At 45.3% G+C, this 19,197-nt stretch overlaps 1 protein-coding gene across 1 annotated transcript; it reads left to right on the top strand.

Moving 5' to 3' along the window:
* Positions 1-314: 314 nt before the first annotated feature.
* On the top strand, positions 315-12,453 carry LOC311108939 (E3 ubiquitin-protein ligase TRIM71-like; the record flags this gene model as incomplete). The annotated part of the gene is made up of 4 exons (XM_084151716.1): positions 315-1,055; positions 6,379-6,546; positions 10,709-10,843; positions 11,002-12,453. 4 exons carry the CDS (start codon positions 315-317, stop codon positions 12,451-12,453), a joined length of 2,496 nt encoding a protein of 831 aa, XP_084007842.1.
* Positions 12,454-19,197: the final 6,744 nt, after the last annotated feature.

The raw sequence follows: 19,197 nt of genomic DNA, 5'->3' as shown, positions 1-19,197 counted from the left end.
ACAAGAACATACAACTTTAATATTAAGTTATAATTACTCTCAAATTTCAATACTCAAAACGCGTAAAATGTGAATTATGTATGCAAATAAGGAAGACCTGAAGTTTTCTATTCCAAAGAGCTTTCATTGACGTTGACTGCCATGCTAATTTCCTTCAAACGCACGTCCTTCACGTGCAGACCTATTTAATCAGTTACAAATGTTATTTGGTGGCAGTGAGTGGATAACATTTTACACAATAGGAGCAACATCGAATTGAAACATTGAATCTAGTCCATCGGCACTGCATCTATTTACAAGGGAAACCATAGGCTATGTCTAAATGCGCGTTTAAAGACCCTTATTCCAAAGCAGTCGTGCAAATGGCTTCATTCCCTGACTTGAAGACATGTCCCCTATGCAAAGAACTGTGCTGCTCCTCTGCTCCGCTCTCCTCCAACTCGTCTACCTCCTCGTCCTCGTCTCATGCCTCAACTAGCTCATCTACCTCATCCTCCAGAAGGCTCCACGTCCTCCCCTGCCTCCATGCCTTCTGCAGGCAGTGTCTGGAGGGCCAGCGGAACCCCGGAGACCCCTTGAAACTCCGGTGCCCGACATGTGACCAAAAGGTTCTAATGCCCGAATCAGGAGTAGACACCTTGCCCTCGTCAAACTTTTTATTTAGCAACCTGTTGGATGCCATGGTAAATTTGTCTGAGGAGCAAATTAACAATACTGTTAGCAGCAGCAGGGGCAACAACTTGTCTCACAGACACAGCAGAAAGCCCCTGTGCAGCTCTTGCGACGAGGGCAACCCCGCTACCTCTCACTGCCGAGACTGCCAGGAGTACCTTTGTAACAACTGTGTACAGGCACACCAAAGGGTCCGGCTTACCAAAGACCATTTAATTGATAGACTAGTGGAGAGTCTGTTTCACCAGCACCTGGGGAACCTAACCAACAACTCTAACAACACTTCTACTGCCACTCTGAGCCAGTCCTCCTTCCAGTCGAGCTACTCTCTGCTGCCTGTCTTTCAGGACAAGCTGAGTTTCTGCCAGCAGCATGACAATGCGGTAAGTTTGTCCATCTGAGTCTAACAGCAGTAATGTTGTTTAATTTCATCATCAGATAGAGTAGAGGATATTGGAGGATGGGGCTGTCTGGCCCACCACCTCTTCAAAGCCTAATGTGGGTTTGGGTGTTATTGGACAAACTCAAATGGGATCTACCATTTGGGCTTGACAGTCCATAGCAATATCACAGTTTCATAACACCAATTTCACAGTCTCCGTCTCATTACACCAAAGTCATGGATAAATAATATATTATATAAATGTACATTTGGAGAGTTTTTGGAGCAGTGTCTCTGCTGGGGTGTACTTGGACTAAGCAGCAGTGCAGTCCCTCACTCCTGTCCATTGTCTCACGTCACTAGACGTCACGCAGTTGCCAGGAGCCAATGCAGACGTGAGACAATGCACTCCTGTCCTGACTCCGGTGCAGACAGTGTGTGGTGTGAAAGTGTAAGTGTGCAGGCTCCCAACAGAGAAACACACAGGAAGCCTTTACTCAGTGGAAGGCCAGTCGGAATGCCATGACATCATGACGTTAGTCTTCAGCAGAGCAGTCGTCTGGGAGACATGCTGATGATGTGACTCTATTTTTTCACCCTATTTTCTACCAATTCTCTCTACAGTCTCTCCACAGTCTCTGGTGAGAACGTTGAACGTTACAGAGAATGTTGTAGCACCAGGTCAGTGAGATGGTTGAACATTCCTGCCCTGTAGTGGGGCAAAGCGAAAGGAAATCCAGCATCTGAATAGCCTTCACAACAAGGAGGTTGGGTTAAAGTTGGCCACCTCCGACATAGTGTGCATCCCAAATGGCACCCTATTCCCTAAATAGTACACTACTTTTGACCAGGGCACATAGGGGGGACCTAGTTTTAGTTAAAACATTTTGATTTCCCCCCGCCAGACTTTGACTAGAAACTCAACTCACTACGATACCTTATGTAACTTATTGTCAGCCAGAGAGAGAGGGGTTCCTTTCCTCCTATGGTAGGACCAGACCTTCATCAGGAATGTGGAACGGTCTTCGCTAGGGCTGAGGAGGGAGGCCTGACTGGCAGCATTACCAATAGACTTCTTATGTAACATAATTAGAAGCCAGCCAGAGAAACTGTAGATCTGTTGTTATTTTTATTCCCATGGAAAGTTCTCTCTCTAATGCATCTCTATTCCTCCAAGTTCAGGTGGTTTTTGAAGTTGGATGAACATCGCAGATGTAGACCATATTGATTAGTTTTAGACCAAACCTTTAATATAGTTTAAAGTTATACTGTAGGCTACACATGCACAAACATTGCATTGGCAGGATTCAGCTCTTTTATGAAAGGAATTGTAAATATTTTCTCCCCATGACTGTAAATCTCGGTGTTGAAGAGGCTTTGAAAATAGTTTTAACATTACAGAGTGGACGGTTGGTTTCCCTGCTAGTCCAGACATCAGCAGACATGGCATTAACAATGGGGCCCAGCCTTCTCATTGGGAGTATGAAAACAATGTCTAGTCAAAATAACTCTGTGAATGCATCCCAAATTGCACCCTATTCCCTATATAGTGCACTACTTTTGACTTGATCCCTAAGGTAAAGTAGTGCACTACAAAGGGAATAGGGTGCCATTTGGGACTCGATGTTGCCATAAAACAGGCAGGCTGCGTGGCCGGCGAGTCAGTGGAACATATGTCTGAACAGTTAACACTGTTATATGAAGAAGACAGGTGGAGCAGTCAGTCCACCAGTCCAGTCCAGGGAAATAAAGAAAGCAGTTGGAACCGTCTGCAGATTGTGTTTCTGATGAACAGTGGAAAGTAGAAGGGTGATTCACTCAGCGTGTGAGTCACATTTTTTCATCTGCTGAGTCCAGATTTTTGTACAGCTGGAATATCACCATTGTTTGAAACAGAATGGGTCTACACAAAATCCCTGCTGTGTGGAAGTGTTGGGCACACCTATCCGTGTGCTTGTCAAAGGGAGATGTGTCCATGAATGTATTTTTGTTTTGACTGCCAGGTATCGGTTTTGGTTCTGGAACTTCCGGGTTCTGGAGTGGACATTCCGTTTGGACACTTCCCTTTAGTTGGGTAGTTCCTTCAGACTCTTCCATGAACCAGGGGGCTCCTGTGGGTGTGTGTGTGGGAGGGGGCTGTAGGGTAGTTCAGCAGACGCAGGTCTGGCTGCCCCCCCCCCCCCCCCCCCCCCCCCCCCACCCAACACACACACACGGCACACATGGAAGCTCTTTCATCATTTTATATACAAGTAACGTCTGGCATGGCATCAAAGCAGTCCTCCCTCTCTCTCTCTGGGATTGGATGGAAGCCCTATTCCTAGACAGCGATGGGCTCTGAAATGTCTCATGTGTTTCTGGCTCATGGTCAGTCCATGAGGAGGCACAGTTCTTATTAGGGTTCTGAAATTATAGGAACTTCCCAAAAAACTTTTCCAGAAATCCTGGTTGGAAGATCACTGGAATCTGGATGGAATAGGTAGAACATGTAGGAACGCTCCAACCGGGATTGTAGAAAAAAACCTGGGAGTTTTGGTGAGTGTATCAGAACTGGAAGTCATCTATCTGCACACAGAAAGACTTGGCATATGCTTGTAGTGTTCTATTGCTGAGGCTGAGCCGTAGAGATCAAGTCATGCATGTTACTGGAAGGACGCACAAACCAACACTGCTGGGCATTTTTTTGAGTGATACACACTCCGTCATGGTGCTCTGAACGCATTCTCTCTTTCTCCCCTCTTACACACACACACACACACTCTCTGCCGGGGCCGAGCTGATATTGTTTGTCTTCTCGTAAGCAGCCAATGAGGTCACCCCATTTGTCTTGATACGGTGGTCGTGCACACTGTTTTCAGTGTGTGTGTGTGTGTGTACAGCTCTTAGCATTCTAGGCCACGTGTGACTTCTGTGAAACAGGATTAGCACGGAAAGGGCAACACCGGGTTGTGTTGATCTGTACGGTCCACGCTCTGTGTGTGTGTTTTACATCAGCCCCGTGTGGGAATTCTGGCATTTTTACAATATTCTCTCTCTCTTCCCATGGATCTACAGGCTAGCGAGGAAACAACAATTTAGTTGATTTTACTGTCTGAGATTCCGATGAATCATAATTCCAGATGTTTTCTGATTTAGATGTTTTTGAAGTCCACCATTCCAGGAATGGTTTGAGTCCCTTTTTTATTTATTTATTTATTTACTTCAGACACATTAAATACCATAATATGGACTGGAAAGTGATAACAGCTCTGTCCAGTTCCACAGAAGTTCCAGTGCATCCTGACTTTGGTTCCTTTTACCCCAGCTTTGGGTCACCTTTGGCCACTTCTGTTGGCAGTTTGGTGTTTAAAGGCCTCTATTCCTCCCCTCTCCCTCTGATGCTGATAGATACAGGATCACAACCTCTGGTAGGGTAACACAACACTAGGACTGTAACGGTCATGGAATTTTGGATGATTGTAATTGGCTAGCCAAATGATCACGGTCACTGTAATAACCATTTGAATAACAAAGATTTATTATTATTATTAGTAGTAGTTTTTTGGCTGAGGTTTTCTGCTCTCCTCTCTACTGGCAGTCATGGGGAATAGGGTGCCATTTGGGACGCATGTGCTATGTTTAGTGAAGTTACATCATACTATGTTTCCAGCAGTATTATGCCGTGTGTTCCGAGGAGATGCCTAATCCTAGAGTACACCTCTTCCTGGCACTGGGGAACTGTATCTGTCATTAAAATGCCAACCCAAACCATCAACTTCAGTATCATGCGTGGAACTCCACATACAGTATAAACCCAGGACAATTTGCGCTAATGCGTGAATGACGCTAGAGCCATTTGAGCTGGTGGGGTGGAACGGAAGTGGCGGGAGGGAGGGAGGGGCTCATACCAAGATGACGTCACTAGTAGGCATTTAGTACGATATATCGACCTTCATATCGGTATCGGACGATAATGGCTAAAAAGATACCAGTATTTTGGGCCAATATTTAACCATGTAGCCTGCATGGAATAAACTAAATCAACCTGTTTTAGTTTTAGGCTTATTTTAATCGTATTTTTTCTTAAACACAGTTACACACACACACACACACACACACACACACACACACTAGGATAAGGGGATTATTTCTGTGCCAGAGGCATGGGACAGGTACTACATAACATCAGTGAGTGAGTGATTGCATATTGGTCAGTCAGATGAATATCACCTTAGACAGCACAACCTAGTGGTCCCCTAGTGGTCCGAGGAAAAAATGTTTTGTGTGGCCGAACAGCCGAAAGAACCCTTACCAAAGTCCAAAACGTAGTGTTGAAGGCTGTGTTAGAGGCATTAGTCACCACTGATGGATTGGCCTGTGTGGTGGGGAGAGGAAAGCACCTCCAAACTCCTTCATTTGGTCATTTCATTGAGATTAATCTGCCTCAGTGATTACTGTCGGATAGATCTGTTGACATTTTCAAATTGCTCACTGGGAAGAGCGAAGGGGCCAATGGGTGAGCTATGTACCCCGGCCCATGCTGAGTGATCCATCATTTTATGAGGGCTTTGTGGTTCTGAGTGGACTACACAAACTCGCTCTCATACTGAATCTCCAGAACGAACTCAAGAGTATCCAGTCTAAATTAACTCTCATTGTGAAAACACTCTGACAACTTCACCTCTGCATTAAGCCTTAGTATCGTCAGAGAAGTATGTCCCCACACCAAGTTCTGGATACGTGCCACGCATCCATGCACTTTAGTGCTAATACATAGGCACATATCTAAGATAAACGTGTCTTTAGGGGCTCTGTATTGTAAATATTGATGTTCTTGGCAACTGACCAATGTAATTGTTTATTGGCCTATATTATGTGGTGATTTGGCCTGCATCATTCTCCATCCAACCCTGTACGCTCTACCCTTTCACTCCTGCTTCCCCTCTTCCTGTACGCTCTACCCTTTCACTCCTGCTTCCCCTCTTCCTGTACGCTCTACCCTTTCACTCCTGCCTCCCCTCTTCCTGTACGCTCTACCCTTTCACTCCTGCCTCCCCTCTTTCTTTCGTTCTTCCCCTCACTCTTTCTTTCACTCTGCTTTAGACAGGACTGTGTCCAAAACACTGAGTATGTGATGCCGTACAGTACATCGTTGTGCAGACTGAGGCAGAGCCGTAGCTTAATGTCATTGTTACTATTATTAAATCGTCAGGACCCGACAGTCAACATGTTAGATACTGTACAGAATGTAACAATAAAACTTTGTCTGCGGTTGGTTGTTGCTGTATGTGAGAGGATGACTGTTCTGTTGCTGACTGTGTGCTTCTGTGTCTGTCCCTCTGCAGGTTCTGTATTTCTTCTGTGACACGTGCTCTGTGCCCGTCTGTGGGGAGGGCAGTGCGAGTTGTCACTCAGGCCACAGCCTCCGCTACCTCCAGGATTCCCTGCAGGACTCCAGGACCCTCACCATCCAGCTGCTGGCAGATGCCCGGCAGGGCAGGCACACTGTACAGGTAGGTAATGGGATGCAGGGTAGGCACACTGTACAGGTGGGTAATGGGACGCATCTCTGACCATCCGAGAAATCCGTCTCTCAACTGCCACTGGGTTTTAGTATGGTGTTGGCAACACTGGGTTTGTGGGTTTGATCCTGGTCTCTGTCCCTTTAGATAGAGGTGTCTCTAAATGAGGATATAATGACCTTGTTTTCATCCTTGTGATCAGAAGATATATAGGGGGATATACAGCAGGGACACTTTACGTTGGTGTGTGTGGACCACTAGGCACTATAGGGGGATAAACAGCAGGGACACTCTACGTTGGTGTATGTGTGGGCCACTAGGCACTATAGGGGGATAAACAGCAGGGACACTCTACGTTGGTGTATGTGTGGGCCACTAGGCACTATAGGGGGATATACAGCAGGGACACTCTACGTTGGTGTGTGTGTGGGCCACTAGGCACTATAGGGGGATAAACAGCAGGGACACTCTACGTTGGTTTATGTGTGGGCCACTAGGCACTATAGGGGGATATACAGCAGGGACACTCTACGTTGGTGTGTATGTGGGCCACTAGGCACTATAGGGGGATATACAGCAGAGACACTCTATGTTGGTGTGTGTGTGGGCCACTAGGCACTATAGGGAGATAAACAGCAGGGACACTCTACGTTGGTGTATGTGTGGGCCACTAGGCACTATAGGGGGATAAACAGCAGGGACACTCTACGTTGGTGTGTGTGTGGGCCACTAGGCACTATAGGAGGATAAACAGCAGGGACATTCTATGTTGGTGTGTGTGTGGGCCACTAGGCACTATAGGGGGATAAACAGCAGGGACACTCTACGTTGGTTTATGTGTGGGCCACTAGGCACTATAGGGGGATGAACAGCAGGGACACTACGTTGGTGTATGTGTGGGCCACTAGGCACTATAGGAGGATAAACAGCAGGGACATTCTACGTTGGTGTGTGTGTGGGCCACTAGGCACTATAGGGGGATATACAGCAGGGACACTACGTTGGTGTATGTGTGGGCCACTAGGCACTATAGGAGGATAAACAGCAGGGACATTCTACGTTGGTGTGTATGTAGGCCACTAGGCACTTTAGGGGTATAAACAGCAGGGACACTCTACGTTGTTGTGTGTGTGGGTCACTAGGCACTATAGGGGGATATAGAGCAGGGACACTCTGTTGGTGTATGTGTGGGCCACTAGGCACTATAGGAGGATATACAGCAGGGACACTCTACGTTGGTGTATGTGTGGGCCACTAGGCACTATAGGAGGATAAACAGCAGGGACATTCTACGTTGGTGTGTGTGTGTGGGCCACTAGGCACTATAGGAGGATATACAGCAGGGACACTCTACGTTGGTGTGTATGTAGGCCACTAGGCACTTTAGGGGTATAAACAGCAGGGACACTCTACGTTGTTGTGTGTGTGGGTCACTAGGCACTATAGGGGGATATAGAGCAGGGACACTCTACGTTGGTGTGTGTGTGGGCCACTAGGCACTATAGGGGGATATACAGCAGGGACACTCTACATTGGTGTATGTGGGCCACTAGGCACTATAGGAGGATATACAGCAGGGACACTCTACATTGGTGTGTGTGTGGGCCACTAGGCACTATAGGGGGATAAACAGCAGGGACACTCTACGTTGGTGTATGTGGGCCACTAGGCACTATAGGGGGATATACAGCAGGGACACTCTACGTTGGTGTGTGTGTGGGCCACTAGGCACTTTAGGGGGATAAACAGCAGGGACACTCTACGTTGGTGTGTGTGTGTGGGCCACTAGGCACTATAGGGGGATATACAGCAGGGACACTCTACGTTGGTGTATGTGTGGGCCACTAAGCAGCTCTGTCAGTTTGTATTCAGAGACTTGACGGCATCAGGAGCAGAATGGATCATTAGTGTCCTCTATATCAATACAGCCTCATAGGGAGAGGAGAGCGGGAGGTTAGGAGAGGGAGGAGAGGAGAGAGGGAGGGTAGGAGAGGAGAGAGGTAGGAGAGGGAGGGTAGGCGAGAGAGGGAGGGAGGGAGGGAAGGAGAGAGGGGGGAGGAGGGGGGAGGAGGAGGGAGGGGGGAGGAGGTAGAGAGGGAGGAGAGGAGAGAGGGAGAGAGAGAGGGAGAGAGAGAGGGAGAGAGAGAGGGAGGGTAGGAGTGAGGGTGAGAGAGGGAGGGTAGGAGAGGAGGGAGAAGAGAGAGGGAGAAGAAGGCCATAGTGCCCATTTATAGCCCCCTCTAATAACATGGCTGCGTCCCAAATGGCACCATGTTCCCTACATAGTGCACTACTTTTGACCAGAGCCCTATAAAGGGTATAGGGTGTCACTTGGGATGCAGACAACCACTCAGAACATTAGGCCACTCCTCCTTAGCCGGCTGGCTGGCAGGTGGTGTGTCATCCAGCTGTGAATAGAAAGTGAAGGGTGTTGGGAACGGGATGGCTTTAGAAGGACGACCACAATGGAGAGGAATTCTAGGAAGACGCTTCCTTCCCCCACCCTCTCCCCATACACCCCCCTCCCTCTCCCATATCCCCCAAACCAACTCACTTACATGCCAATGAAATGTGTATGCCCCTCCCCTTTCTCAAAACACAATAGAAAAACACACACCCCCCTTACCCCCTTCAGTCTTGTGATGCTCAGTTGAAGTTGAGGCTCACTTAGCTTGAAGACCTATTTCACCAAATGCTGCTAACTCAATCTAGGGTTTAGGGTTTTTAGCTCCTGTGAAGAGGCTGTGCTATGACTAGGACCAGCCTGATAATCCATTATCTCCTATGAAGAGATCTCATGGGCTGTGTCCCAAATGGCATCCTGTTCCCGATTGTCCCTGGTCAAAAGTAGTGCACTACATAGGAAATAGGTGCAATTTGGGACGCACACATGTTCATGGTCCTCTGTAGCTCAATTGGTAGAGCATGGCGCTTGTAACGCCAGGGTAGTGGGTTCGATCCCCGGGACCACCCATACGTAAAAATGTATGCGCACATGACTGTAAGTCGCTTTGGATAAAAGCGTCTGCTAAATGGCATATTCTATTCTATTCTATTCTATTCATGGGCTTGAATGAAACAAAGCCTGAGCTGTAGAACTCTGTCCTGAAAGGTAGAAGAGCCTTGGCCTAAAGGGTTGCATTAAAACACCATCATCTCATTCGCCTCATGTCTCTCTGTCCACCCCCTTAACCTCTGACCCGGGATTTGTTACCCCCTATAGATGACGTCATTGGTGCTTCCTCTCTGATTGACACCACCACCCTGGTAGTACCCCTCATTCCATTGGTTGAGCTCAGTCCTGCTGAGATGGATCAGGACTGTTGTCAGCTCCAACCTAGTGAGAAGTTAATTTAACCTAGTGAGAAGTTAATTTAACCTAGTGAGAAGTTAATTTAACCTAGTGAGAAGTTAATTGAACCTTTTTTTTATTCTAGTCAGTCACACTATATATCAAGGCAGACGCTTTTATCCCAAGCAACTTAGTCATGAGTGCATACACTGTATTCACTCTCCCAACAGTTAAAGGGCTGTCTGTCTGCTGATAAATCATTTTGGTAGCAGATCTTAACACAGTCTTAACTTAACGTTCTGAGCTTGCGCTCTAACCCCTATATCCACCAGAGGTGCCTATATGGGGTGACTTCATGATGAGGTCCAACTACTGGCTGTAAAACAGCTGCTGTGTTGGCCTGGGGTCAACAGCCTCTCTCCATCAGTAGTACTGGAGCCAGTCTGAGGTATTTCATTCACCTAACCAGCTGGCCTCATACTGAAAGGACTTTGAGAGGTCACTCATCACTTCATCCACTGATATGGAGGAGCGGGGAGTCATTTACACCATAGACTCATGATACCCAGTATGAAAATGTATGCACTCACTAACTGTAAGTTGCTCTGGATAAGAGCATCTGCTAAATTACAAAAAATTAATAAAAAATACTCAGTAGCTTGCTGGTCCCTTGTGCAAAAAGGTTGAGAAACACTGACCTACTGTATCTGTCTGGGAACAATGTGTCACTATTCAAAGATCTTAACCTGTCAAGACTTAACCTGTGAATAATGTGTCAATGAACCATTCAAAGGTCCTATTCAAAGGTCATGCTACATTTTGTTCCCACACTAAAGCCGTTTCTTAATGATTTACCTGCAGCTGAGCATTGAGAAAGCCCAGGCCATCGCCAAGCAGGTGGAACTGAAGGCCATGGTGGTCCAGTCAGAGGTCAAAGCCATCACACAGCGTCATAAGAAGGCCCTGGAGGAACGAGAGTGTGAGCTGCTGTGGAAAGTAAGTTGGTTTTGTGCTAAGTAGTATCATACTGTAGGACCTACAGTACATGTACACAGTACAGTACATTTACACATTTCAGCAGTGTTACAAAACCTTCACCCCTGCCTAACAGGTCTGTGTAACTATCTTTTATTTCTCTCTCTCTCTCTCTCAAGATTGAGAAGATCCATCAGGTGAAAGCCAAGTCCCTCTATCTCCAGTTAGAGAAGCTGCACCAGAACCTGACCAAGCTGGACAGCACCATCGTTACAGTAGCCCAGGTCCTAGAGAAGGGCAGTAGTCTGGACCTGCTGCTGGCCAGAGAGAGCATACTTATCCAGATCACAGAGCTTAAGGCCCTCAGGGAGCTGTTACTACCACAGGACGATGACCGCATCATGTTCACCGCCCCCGACCAGACCCTGCTACTCGCCATCCAGTCCCTGGGTCTGGTCAGCTCTGGGGCCTTCGCCCCCCTCACCAAGGCCCAGGGAGAGGGGCTTTGTCGGGGCTTGCAGGGTAAGCAGGCCTCCTTCACTGTGGTGGGGTATGATCATGATGGAGAGCCCAGGCAGTCTGGGGGGGATGGTGTGTCAGCTGCGGTGATGGCGCCAGATGGTAACCTGCTGAACGCTGAGGTGTCCGACCACCAGAACGGATCGTACACGGTCAGCTACCTGCCCAAGGTAGAGGGAGAACATCTGGTGTCAGTCCTTATCTGCAACCGGCACATCGAAGGCAGCCCCTTTAAAGTGCTGGTAAAGTCTGGCCGCAGCTATGGAGGTATCCCCCTGCCGGTGGCCTCGTTCGGCAGGGAGGGGGACGGAGACGGGCAGCTGTGTCGCCCCTGGGGGGTGTGTGTGGACAAAGAGGGCTACATAATCGTAGCTGACCGGAGCAACAACAGGGTGCAGATCTTCAAGCCGTGCGGTTCCTTCCACCACAAGTTTGGTACGTTGGGCTCCAGACCAGGCCAGTTGGACCGACCAGCTGGGGTGGCCTGCGACGGCCAGAGGAGAATCATCGTGGCCGACAAGGACAATCACCGCATCCAGATCTTCACCTTTGAAGGCCAGTTCCTCCTCAAGTTCGGGGAGAAGGGAACCAAGGCCGGTCAGTTCAGCTACCCCTGGGACGTGGCGGTCAGCTTGGAGGGAAAGATCCTCGTCTCAGACACCCGGAACCACCGCATCCAGCTCTTCAGGCAGGACGGCACCTTCCTCAACAAGTACGGCTTCGAAGGGGCTCTATGGAAACACTTTGACTCCCCCAGGGGCGTGGCATTCACTCAGGAGGGCCACCTGGTGGTGACAGACTTCAACAACCACCGTCTGCTGATCATCCGGTCGGACTGCCAGTCGGCCCGCTTCCTGGGATCAGAGGGAACCGGTAATGGTCAGTTCCTGCGGCCGCAGGGCGTAGCAGTGGACCAGGAGGACCGCATCGTGGTGGCCGACTCCCGGAACCACCGGATCCAGGTGTTCGAAACCAACGGTAACTTCCTATGCAAGTTGGGGACTCAGGGTAGCAGCTTTGGACAGATGGATCGCCCGTCGGGTATAGCTGTTACTCCAGACGGAAGGATTGTTGCCGTGGACTTTGGAAACAACCGAATCCTTATGTTCTAGGCTAGGCAGTTTGTCTGCTGGTTTGCAAAGAAAGAAACATTGAAGAGAAGGAGATTTTTAAACACACCCATCAGATGCAAATGTCTTTGAGCCAATGGAGCCAGTAATATTGAAACTTGACCTTGTCTCTCAGTTATTACCTCTATCTAAGGCACTGCATCTCAGTGCTTGAGGCGTCACTACAGACCCCCTGGTTCGATTCCAGGCTGTATCACAACCGGCCGTGATTGGGAGTCCCATAGGGCGGCGCACAATTGGCCCAGCGTCGTCCGGGTTTGGCCGGTGTAGGCCGTCATTGTAAATAAGAATTTGTTCTTAACTGACTTGCCTAGTTAAATAAAGGTTCAATCAAAAATAAATTAAAAAAAGAGCAAATGAATGCAGTACATGAACCAATACTGCATTGGTTCATGTACTGCATTCATTAGCTCTTTTTTTTTTTTATTGAACCCTATAGTAGGCCTTCTGTGACAGTATCTGGCTCGTTAGTTGTCTTTGCTCCTGATGTGTGCGTCAATCTCTCTCTGATTTTTCTCAGGGAATTTCTTGCATTCTTGAAAGATTTCCACTGCATCATACCTACCTCATTTAGCTGTGTATGAATATACTCCTTTATTATTTGGTGCAGAGATTTAGCCAGTGGAGTTTTGATCAAATAACTACCTCAATGCAAGAGAAAAGTATAGTTAAAATGAAGCACATTTTCGTTGATATTTGCACAGACAGCGCTCACACATTTTCTTTAATTGTTACTGTGCACATAAAGCATGTGAAATCCCAGAATGTTGCTGAGAACAAAATATAATAACGACTCAATTCTACATACATATGGAGACAGATATTTTTGATAAACTTAGCAACTGTTTTTCCATTTTGTTTTTAAATTTGCCTCCATACCTTTTTACCTCATGTCACGACCACATAGTACCTCAGAACTCCAGTGTCCTCAGGTTGATAGTATGGCAGAGCCCCAAATGGCACCTTATTCCCTATATACAGTGCTATGAAAAAGTATTTGCCCCCTTTCTAATTTTCTCTACTTTTGCATATTTGTGATACTGAATGTTATCAGATCTTCAACCAAAACATAATATTAGATAAAGGGAACATAAGTGAACAAATAACACAACAATTACATATTTATTTCATAAACAAAGTTATGCAACACCCAATTCCCCTGTGTGAAAAAGTAATTGCCCCCTTACACTCAATAACTGGTTGTGCCACCTTTAGCTGCAATGACTCCAACCAAATGCTTCCTGTAGTTGTTGATCAGTCTCTCACGTCGCTGTGGAGGAATTTGGCCCACTCTTCCATGCAGAACTGCTTTAACTCAGTGACGCGTGGGTTTTCAAGCATGAACTGCTCGTTTCAAGTCCTGCCACATCTCAATTGGGATTAGGTCTGGACTTTGACTAGGCCATTCCAAAACTTTCAATTTGTTGCTTTTTAGCAATTTTCATGTAGACTTCATTGTGTGTTTTGGATCATTGTCTTGCTGCATGACCCAGCTGCGCTTCAGCTTCAGCTCACAGACGGATGGTCTGACATTCTCCTGTAGAATTCTCTGACACAGAGCAGAATTCATGGTTCCTTCTATTAAGGCAAGTCGTCCAGGTCCTGAGGCAGCAAAGCATCCCCAAACCATCACACCATCACCACCATGCTTGACCTTTGGTATGATGTTCTTACTGTGGAATGCAGTGTTTGGTTTTCGCCAGGCATAATGGGACACATCTCATCCAAAAAGTTGACTCAAGTTTGCCAAAAAGCACCTGGATGATCATCAAGACTCTTGGAAGAACGTTCTATGGACAGATGATTCAAAAGTATAACTTTTTGGACGACATGGTTCCAGTAATGCCTGGCGAAAACAAAACTCTGCATTCCACAGTAAGGACATTTATGTCATAAACACCCACACGTCACTGAGTTAAAGCAGTTCTGCATGGAAGAGTGGGCCAAAATTCCTCCACAGCGACGTGAGAGACTTATCAACAACTACAGGAAGCATTTGGTTGGAGTCATTGCAACTAAAGGTGGCACAACCAGTTATTGAGTGTAAGGGGGCAATTACTTTTTCACACAGGGGAATTGGGTGTTGCATAACTTTGTTTATGAAATAAATGAAATAAACATGTAATTGTTGTGTTATTTGTTCACTTATGTTCCTTTTATCTAATATTAGGTTTTGGTTGAAGATCTGATAACATTCAGTATCACAAATATGCAAAAGTAGAGAAAATTAGAAAGGGGTCAAATACTTTTTCATAGCACTGTAGTGCAATACTTTTGACAAGAGCCCTATGGACCCTGGTCAAAAATAGTGCACTAAATAGCGAATAGGTTGTAATCTGAGACTCATCCTGTAAGTGGATTCTCTCCACAAAATGGCTGCTGCCAGTTTGCTACAGACAGGTTTAAAATTTGATATCAGTGACAAGTATCAGTTCAGTCAGTCACGTGATTTCAGCTTTAAGGGAAAAAACATTTAATCGGGTGAATCATCAGAATTGTTATTTTCTGGGGATCTGTGAAAGAATTATGACTTTTGAAAACTACTGGGAATAATTATTGTTAGGATATATTAATCCTGACATGTATTCATTCGTCCAATGAAACTAGTGCATCCGGCCACAACACAGTAAAGATTAGACAATTACTTTGTTAAATGCTCACTGGTGCTGGTTAACTTGGATTTAATCCGAACCATGTAGGACTGCTGAGTCTAAATCTATTTATTGATATCATTTAGAAATCAAGGAAATCTGTGTAGACTAACTTTCCTAAGAGTAGAGAGCGGTCTCATTCTGATATGTTTGAAGAACAAAGTTTCTGCAGAAATGTTTGGTAGTTTAGATTGGCACCCTAATGATGTTACGATGTTCCTTTCTTTGTGATCGTTGTTACAAGGTCTAAAGTTGCCTCTGTGCCTCGGCTCTGTTCCCATCAAAGAAAGTCAACCGTTTTAGCTTTTTTTTCCTTCAAAATGGAATGCGTCATTCATGGGAAACCGCTCTGAAAAAGAATATTGTTTTATCCTGGTGGCAAATAAAATGTTTTTTTTTTTTTTAAGTAGAACTGACAAGTAAATGAAATTAGTGACAGCATTGATGTTGATCTCTATTGCCTCCATAGTAGTTTCAGTAGATATTCTCCATAGTAACCCCTAGTTGCTTGTCAGTTGCCTGATGACCCACCCATGTAGCCTACATATGACTGAGTAACAAAAGCAAAAGGCTCCACATAATTAGAATCCCCCCACCCCCACATTCACCCTGCTCTGAACAGTGATGACAGTGAGTCCGTATATTACATTAGACGTTGTAATAAGACAGTTCAGTCAGCACAGCAGTTCCCCTCTATTGTATGTACCTCAATCTGAGAGAACATAACTAAACCAGATCATTCATGGTTCCATGGAGGCTATTAACTACAGAACATCAAGAACCAGTAAAAATGCAAATGTTAAAATAGAATTTGTGCGTTTTTTTCCACTGTAGCCTGCACTATGTTATAAGTTAGCTGTTCATAGCTATTAATATTGTACTTATAGCATTAACTGTTAAAGCCAAGTAATAGCCTCTCCTCCCTCTGTGTCTCTGACTGCCTCTAATGGGCCAGTATTTCCTGTCTGTTGAGCCACATTGCTAAAGTGCTGGTTTACGAGGATAGCTCGGCTCTGTCCCAAATGGCACCCTATTCAGTGCACTACTTTTGACCAGAGCATTATGAGCCCTGGTCAAAAGTAGTGCGCTAAATAGGGAATAGATTGTCATTTGGCACGCTACCCTCCTCTGTGAGTTGGTGAGGCACCATGGCTGCAGGCCTCCAGCTGCGCTAACCACCAGAAGAGCTGGCAGGCAGCCTCCCAGACACACCTCATATCTCTCTTACCTTAATAATCCCAGCTGGGTGTACAGGGGGACCAGTGAGACATTGGGCTCCAGACACAGTTTACTCAGTTATATCCTCTTAAAGATTGAACCAAAATGGCCACTTTTAGATATTGAGTTTCCAGGTGTTTTAGTAGATTTATTCATATTGACACTGTTCCGGTGTTGTATCTTGTGCCTTTTGTTATATCAGGAGATAAATTATACAATATGTTTCTGGGCCAATTTGTAACCAGCAGGAAAGGCTTTGTGCCAAAAAACTGTGTAAAGTAAAAAAATAAAAATAAAAACTCTTATAGAAATTGCTCACCATCACTATTATTTAGTTGATCAGTATTTAATATTGTCCTTGCTGGTGTGACCCCTGGAATATACTGTATTCCTCATTATACAGACTGATATAGGTATATATGTACACCATTACCTCATTGCTGAACTGTTAATACCTCGTTGGCACAGTTGCATTTTTCAAACCTCTAGTTGAATTGCAGTTAGATGTCGGCTTATAGTGTGCTGTTGTTGCATCACTTAATGGCGCTAGAGAATGGAAAGGGAAGGCTTGGAGAAGTTATGAACAGTTTGATCGAGTAGATTAAACCGAGGACAATGCTCCTTCAAATCCACACTGATCTGATGTATTTTCAGTACATTGTTGGTTCCTATATTGTTCCTATAGTTTGAACTTAAGTTTGCAGTGAAAGTTTCTTGAAAGACCTCGAGGTCTTGACACTTTAAGAAGACAGGACTTTAATATTTTCATTTTAATGCATGATTCAAAAAGTAATTGTAAATATTTGTCACTGCTTTTTAAAACCAGTGACACTATAACTGTATATACCCCTAAAATAATTGTATGTTAGGTTGAGGAGGACAGCTTCCTTTGACTATAAGATTGTATCTCTTTTATGAATAGCTTTACTGGGCCCAATCAAGTTACCTCATCATGTTGTCAAGCAACAACAAAGTTCAAACAGAAATACATTAGCCTTATTTTATTAGGATCCCCATTAGCTACTGCTTAAGCAGTACTTAACACTATACTAGTAGAGGACATTCAACATGTACTCTGTCTATACTTCCACAGTTGGAAGTATCACAATGAATCAAGAAAACAACCAAAGAGCTTAAAGTAAAGGTTTTGTTGAACTTTGTTTGTCACCCGGTTCTGTATCTGCTGTTCGTTTTTTATTGTCGGGTTGCAAAGTTCTGGTGACTTCCCAGGTTTTCAAGAATTCCAGGTTGGAGGATTCCCGGAATCAGAGGGGATAAAGAGGGAGGGAATCTTCCAAACTGGATTTCTGGGAATTTGGGGAAAGTTATTTTGCAACCCTAGCTGGAAGTATACTTTGGGCTCCATTCAATCCATATCACGGAAATTGAGAGATTAAAGGCAATGTACCCGCATTTCGGAGACTGCATTCACGGTAAACGCTGCATATGTCGACTCAATCAGAAATGACCTTTTACATTTTAATCGCGCTATAGCGCTGAACTTCTTCGATACATATTGAATCGAGCCTCAGTCAATCCTAACTATTAGAAATGCTCTGTGTTCAGTGCACTGTCAACCACAGTAACTTATCTGGTTGAGCAGTATGGGAGGATTCCAGCATTAGTACTTTTCCTCTCATGGAGATTAACAAGAGAAGCTGTTCATAAGAACATGGTCTTAGACTAATGTGATCATTTTGTCAATATAAGGTGAACTCCAGTAGATACAATGCTAGTGTTCCACGTTTTGAAAGCAACTCTCAATACCTCAAAATAAGTAGCATTTACCTCTTCTGTTGATTTATAACTTGAGCCATCCAAATATATATGTTGTTGAAATTACATAAGATCAAACTTTAAAATGCTTAATCAGTTAATTTTGGCAAAAAAAAAGATTGAATATGAATGTGGGAGTGGACTCAATCTAGCAGATTTGTTTTACTTTTTCAATGTATCATTTTTGTTGGGGTGTGTCTTATAGTATGTGGGTGATTTTCATTTTTCCAGAGACCAACAAAAAATATCCTATATTGTGGCAGCAATTCTATGCTGTTGTGAAATATACATTATACTGTCAGATGTCTCTGATCCTTAGTCCCAGTCATGCCATTTGAGCGTGGTAAACAGTAATGGGAATGGGGTATATTATTCACTTATTGTTTGATACTTCTTAAGCCATTTACTCTGGAATTGTGTTAAACCAAAAAAAATCAGCTGCATGTCTCTTTCACTGTGTATGAAAACTTTCAGGGATCGTTTGACCCTTTTTGTGGTGTTTATATAGCGCGGAAGGATACTCTGTGTGGATTCCAGGATGGGGTTTTCTTATGTGTTTGAAAGGGATAGCAGAACTCTAAAAGAGTTCCATTACTCCCTCCTTCCCTCCTCTCCTGACTGGTTGGAAGTGTTGTGTGAGTCCCAAATGGCACCCTATTCCCTATAGCACAGGTGTTAAACTCATTCTACGGAGGGCCGAGTGGCTGCGGGTTTTCACTCCTCCCTTGTACTTGATTGATGAATTAAGGTCACTAGTAAGGAACTTCCCTCACCTGGTTGTCTTACATTTTAGCAGATGCTCTTATCCAGAGCGACATACAGTAGTGAGTGCATTCTTTTTGTTGTACTGGTCCCCTGTGGGAATCAATCCCACAACCCTGGCGTTGCAAGAGTCATGCTCTACCAACTGAGCCAAACAGGACCTGGGTTGTCTAGGCCTTGAGAGGGAAAAACCAAAAACCTGCAGACACTAGGCCCTCCATGGAATGAGTTTGAGACCCCTGCCCTATAGAGTGCACTACTTTTGACTAGAGTCCTATCAAAAGTAGTGCACTATATAGGGACTAGGGTGCCATTTGGA

Source organism: Coregonus lavaretus, assembly GCF_964263955.1.
Source record: "Coregonus lavaretus genome assembly, chromosome: 3".
Classification (NCBI taxonomy): Eukaryota; Metazoa; Chordata; class Actinopteri; order Salmoniformes; family Salmonidae; genus Coregonus; species Coregonus lavaretus.
The sequence above is the reverse complement of the archived record's forward strand: the minus strand, read 5'-3'. Positions and strand labels throughout refer to the sequence as shown.